This window comes from Culex quinquefasciatus, chromosome 3, assembly GCF_015732765.1.
Source record: "Culex quinquefasciatus strain JHB chromosome 3, VPISU_Cqui_1.0_pri_paternal, whole genome shotgun sequence".
Classification (NCBI taxonomy): Eukaryota; Metazoa; Arthropoda; class Insecta; order Diptera; family Culicidae; genus Culex; species Culex quinquefasciatus.
This window is the reverse complement of record NC_051863.1, coordinates 166,505,424-166,511,418: the sequence shown is the minus strand read 5'-3', so window position 1 is coordinate 166,511,418 and position 5,995 is coordinate 166,505,424. Positions and strand designations below refer to the sequence as shown.

General features: G+C 38.0%; 1 protein-coding gene across 1 annotated transcript; it reads right to left on the bottom strand.

The window, feature by feature from the left end:
• Positions 1 to 4,482: 4,482 nt before the first annotated feature.
• Positions 4,483 to 5,995, bottom strand: LOC119770757 (helicase SWR1-like). The gene is made up of 3 exons (XM_038266206.1): positions 5,892 to 5,995; positions 5,336 to 5,787; positions 4,483 to 5,263 (listed from the first exon to the last, which is right to left on the bottom strand). The coding sequence occupies exons 1-3, from the start codon at positions 5,932 to 5,934 to the stop codon at positions 4,799 to 4,801; spliced, it is 960 nt and encodes a 319-aa protein (XP_038122134.1). The 5' UTR covers positions 5,935 to 5,995; the 3' UTR covers positions 4,483 to 4,798.

Genomic DNA, 5,995 nt, shown 5'->3' with positions numbered 1-5,995 from the left:
ACGTCAGGTAATTCTTAAATGGTTTAAATTGTACATACGCTGTTTTCAGATACCTATTTGTTGCACTCGTATGTGTTTCTACTTGCAGGTAAATTTCTTTAGAATTGAACAAGTCTGAATAAGATAAACGTTGCTGGTTTAAGGTGCTTTTGCAAAAACTTGAATTTTAAATTCAAAATTTTATAACAAACAAGCCTTACCCGACAAACTTCGTTCTGCCCTTTTTTTCGTTTGTTGACGTTTTTTTTTTATTTTTTGCTTATTCAGCCTCCTGTGATCAAAATTTCATTTTACGTAACTTTCTCCATACAATTTGCCGATGCTCCGGAATCGGTTCCAGAGTGGCCAAAGTGTCAAACAGTTAGCGTAAGAACCTTCCTTGGGCTTATCGAGAAATTAAATGTGAGAGTGTGTGCAACATGGAGTTAAACTTTCTGTGAAGTTGCTGTGAAGATTACCATGGCACTTTGAAAAGTTTAACTCCATGTTGCACGCACACACTCTCACATTTAATTTCTCGATACGAACCCAACGCAACAAAAAGCACCTCGATCCGACGCTCCGTATTGAACTGATTCGCGTTCGAACAAAACCGTCGAAATTTTGTATCGAGAAATTAAAAGTGAGAGTGTGTGCGTGCAACATGGAGTTAAACTTTTCAAAGTGCCCTGGTAAACTTCACAGCAACTTCACAGAAAGTTTAACTCCATGTTGCACACACTCTCACTTTTAATTTCTCAATATATATAGATATATACACTAGATAGAAGATGTATGTATGTATGATCCCCATACCCGCAGGCAACTTGGTCCCGAAACACATGTGAGCGCTAGGTGAACAATTCGATCATCTTTTACTCCGTTATCTGTACACCCACGTGCATAAGTTTTTTTGCACGAATTTTAGTGCTACAAATACCGGCGCATAGATCAAAATGGTTTCCCTTTTCCCACCCCCAGCGCCGGAAATTTGTAGCGGGTGTAGGGACACTTTGCATAGACGCCCTTGCTCGACGAGCGACGAGAAATTAATAAGCATGCCCCCCAGTCGAACCTTCATTAGAGAAGCAGGCAATCCACAACTCACAGCGAACGACAAAGGGAACACCCTACCGCGTAGAGGTGGGCAAAATCGCTCTTTTTTAGGAGCCGCTCATTTTCGTTCGCTCTTTAAAAAGAGCCGCTCTTTTAAACGGCTCTTTCGCTCTTTTTCAAAATTTGGATAAAAAGGGGGTTTTTCAAGAATCGTGTGATTTTATAAGTTATTTCACAATGGACTTTTATAAATTAGACCGTAACTCATTTTTGGAAGTTTATGTCCCGCAACTTTGGTCAAAGTCGCAAAAAAAAAACAAGCCATGGTTTGAACATTTTAATGAAAAAAGAGTTTTAAATGCTTTTTACACATCCCCAGTTGTATTGCAATCATTAGTTTTGAAAATATTGATGTATTGATGAACTTTAATTTAATCCGAAAAAAGTTGGAATTGAAAAATTACTATTAATTTTAAAATTGCGTTTATTTCTGCAAGAAATGAACTTTTTAATGCTACAGTTTTTGAAAATTCAATAAATTATATTTATAACAAAAATCATGCCAAATTGAAACGGTTCTTTCAAAAGACCAGAGTTTAAAAAAGAGCCGCGGTTCTTTTTATGTGAGCCACGGTTCGTTCGCTCTTTTCAGTGAACCGGCTCTTTGAGCGGGTCGCTCTTTTTTTGCGCACCTCTACTACCGCGTATATAATATGGTTTGCGTAGTTGTCTTCAGTGGAATGTATGAATGTTGGAGTGGATGTAAGGGTTTTTTGAAAAATAAAATGGAAATCTCTCACCAAAAACACGAAATTTCCTGAAACGGCTCAATTCCAATCGTCTCGCCATATTCCACTTGAATTTTATTTTTTCTTGAATTCCTGTCTTGAATTTGGCTTGATTAGCAGAACTCCCGGCAGCGGACTTGATATTGCACGCGAACAGCAGGCGACACATGACTTTGAAGTGTCCACACCTACTTCCAATACATCCCCAATGCCGTCCTGGATTTAATGTGATAGGTAGGAACTGGACACACAGGAACGCTTGAGGTAATGACCGCGTCGCAACTGCTGTTTTCGACTATTTTTTGCATCCGAGCCGTGGAAGTCGAATTTCTAATGTTCCACGGAAATAACATCCAATGCACTTTCACCATTTCCGCTGCTAGTGTCTGGCACTCAAAATAATAACGAAGTCTTCTTATTTTAACTAATTTCACACGTTTTAAAGAAAATTAAAAAAAAAATCGGAGGTAAAAAATTACAGCAAACAAAAAAAGCGTCCGACCACAGGCACAGTTTGCTTCGATCTCATATATCGAGAAATTAAAAGTGCAACATGGAGTTAAACTTTCTGTCAAGCTGCTGTGAAGTTTTCCATAACACTTGCGAAAGTTTCACTCCATGTTACCGGCTCACATCTCTCTTTTTAATTTCTCGATACACTAGATAGAAGATGTGTTCCAAAAATATGCTTGGAACTGAATCTATTTCTTTTTTTGAAAATGTGAAAAAATGCTTTGCTGAACTCAAAGAACTATTTAATTTAAAAAAAAAAACATACCAGCCGATGATAGTTGCATGCGTAAGCTCCCAACTCATGCATGTTTGAAATTTTGTTACAAATTGTTCTGCGTGATACAAAAAAAATGGAATCAAGTCTCCCCGTTCTTCCGACTTCTCTGTAGGGGAGAGTGGGGAGACTTGGTCCTCTTTTTTGTATCGCACATAATTCACTTAATTTCTGACAAAACTATGAACTTTTTGCATGAATTGAAAGCATGAACACTCAACTATGTTTGGCTGATAAAGGTATTTAATCAGATCTGGAGTTTTTTTGAAAAGGTCCAATAAACCAAATTTCTAGTGTTTGCTTTTTGGTTTTTTTTTAAACCGCCTTGAGTCAGGGGTATTTAAAAACATCCATAAAGTAAAAACTGAAAATTTGGTTTATTGGACCTTTTCAAAAAAAAACTCCAGAGATGAACTCTTCTAGTCTTGTGTCAGGCGGCATTCTCAAAATGTTAGGGTAACTAGATCCCCTTCTCAAAATTTTGAAGAAATCTTGAGCAAAATGTTTCTTATTCATCCAAACTTGATTTTCTATCAGAGCAGTTCTCTACGGAATCGGTCTTTTTTCTTTAATTTTAATTTTTGTATTTTTTATTCCGGCTGAAACTTTTTGGTACCTTCGGTATGCCCAAAGAAGCCAATTTGCATCATATAATAGTTTGTTCATATAATTTTCCATACAAATTTGGCAGATGTCCATACAAAAATGATATGTGAAAATTCCAAAAATCTGTATCTTTTGAAGGAATTTTTCGATCGATTTGATATCTTTGGCAAAGTTGTAGGTATGGATATGGACTATAATGGAAAACATTATACACGGTAAAAAAATATAATTTAAAATTTAATTTTTTGTCACTAAAACTTGATTTGCAAAAAGACACTATTTTTAATTTTTTTTTATTTTTTGATATGTTTTAGAAGACATCAAATGCCAACTTTTCAGAAATTTCCATTTGACTTATAAAAATTCAAAATAGTGTTTTTTGGCAAATCAAGTTTTAGTAAGAAAAAGTGAAATCAAAAATCATCAATTTTTTTTACCGTGTTTCATTTTTTTTCCAGTATAGTCCATATCCATACCTACAACTTTGCCGAAGATATCAAATCGATCAAAAAATTCCTTCAAAAGATACAGATTTTTGAATTTTCACATATCATTTTTGTATGGACAGCTGCCAAATTTGTATGGGAAATTATATGAACGAACTAATGATGCAAAATGGCATCTTTGGGCATACCGAAGGTACCAAAAAAGTTTCAGCCAGATTAAAAAATACGAAAAAAATCGAATGACCGAAATCTCAGAGAATTGCTCTTTTGACATAATAATTTTTATTTTATTTAAATGCAGTGAAAAAATCACTGCACAAGCTCACAAAGCTCACTCAAATTTCTCAAGTCGGTTTGTAATTTAAAAAAAAACAGGTTTCGAATGATTCAGATTCTTACACAACTCAAATTTTAATATAAGCCGATCAAAAAAAAATTTTTTTTTTGAAGAAAAATATAGCCGATTCAAAGAAAATTGTCCGCACTCTACTAAAAAATTAAGGGTTGGCTTGAGACATTTTTCTCTGTTATGGCACACATGTTCGAAATTATTTTGGAATACATTTTCTTTGAATAATTAAAGTAGAAAGTTAAATCCTAGTCCAAAAGCTTAAAATTGTTTGTTTTCATTTAGATTTTTTTTTATTTCCTATTTATGTAGTACTGAACTGCCCCTGATCTCATAAATGTCCCATGTGCATTTTCATCGTTTTTGAGTTATTGATGCAGTTTTGTTCAAAATCGTGTGATCTTTCAGAAAAGCCTATAACATTTTGTGCTTTGTTCTAGAAATCAGGAAAAACATTTAGTTAGAGTTTACATTTTCGAATCATATATTTTTCAAACCCTTTTTTTCACAATTATCATTTTTAGGTATCACATATGTTAGGCAGATTCGTCATATTATTATCCTTTCTCATAGTTTTGGCTTTTTGATTTACACTAAGGGTGTATGTGTTATCACTAAGCTTACATATTTTTATTTGTATGTATAGAGTTTTAATCTAAATATTTGATTTATATTAGAATTTTATAGCACAATTCTTGGTTTGTCAAAATATGTTAAACAAGTGTTAATGCAAAAATAAAGTAAAAATTTAAATCACGTCCTAATCGCTAAATAGTACCGTATTCAATTACCCCCTTCTATTCCCTACAGTATCCGCACTGGTTCCCGGCTGCTGTCCCTCCTCTTCCTCTTCTTCTTCTTCACCCTCATCATCTTCAGAATAATCCTGATAATCGGAGCACGACCCATCGGAAATCGTTCTCGGCACGACGTGCAACGAGCGCAACGGTTCCGCAATGTACTCGTCCTTGACCAGCTGAAACTCGGCCCAAAAGTCGGCCTCCTCCAGCTGCAGGACGTCCCGCAGTGCGTTCCCGTACATAAAACAGGCCCCGATCCGCTCCTTCATGTACTCGTTGATCGTACGCTCGTCGGTCGCCTCCTGCGTCAGCATCTCCTCCATGATCCGCATCTTGGCCCGGCTCTGCCTCGCGGCCACGGTGTTCCGCTGGCGAACGGCTTGCTGCTCCGGCGTACGGTTCTCCGCTCCCGGGAACTTGCGGGCCATGTTGGCGTTGTACCGGACCGGGACCTGAAATGGAACTTTCGGATCAACCGTCACCTGGGACATGTGCCGGGGACGACGAACGGCCTTGATGGCTACCTGGTAATCTCCACTGGTGGGTTCCTCGGGGGCCTTCCTCTTCGCAGCATCCCGTGGCGTCGTTGGTGGTTCAGCCTCGTCAATGACCAACCGATCGTCAGCGTCATCCTCCTGGACCACCGTTGAAGTTGACTCCTCGACCTTCGAAGCTTCTTCTTCTTCTGCCTCTTGCTGTGTCATTTCATCATACCGTTGGGATGCGACCATGACCAGAGCCCACCACAAGCTGTCGCGATCGCACCCTGGGGGAGGCTCGGCCGCGGAATCGATCCCACTCGACTGTTGTTCGTAATCTACGATGCCCATGGCTATGCTGGTGTTTGCCGTTGTTGTTTCCGATTTGGGTGAGCTGGTTGAAGTGATGGCACTGCGTCGTTTGGGCCGCAATTTAACGGAAGATGGCGATTGCGATAGGTAGGACTCGAAGATCATGATCGTGCGGAGAGGTAGTTCTGGAATGGTTTTCGTTTTAGAGGAGTGGCTATGATGGTAGAAGTTTTTGAAGAATAATTAAATATTTGTTTGAAACTGTTGCCTGAACTGCAAAGAAACGCACTTGATGTCAATTTACTACTACAAACAACGTTATAAGCACCCATTGTTTCGTCTTCTTTTTGTTAGAAATGTGCCATAAACCCTGCCTGCACCAACAAAATTGTC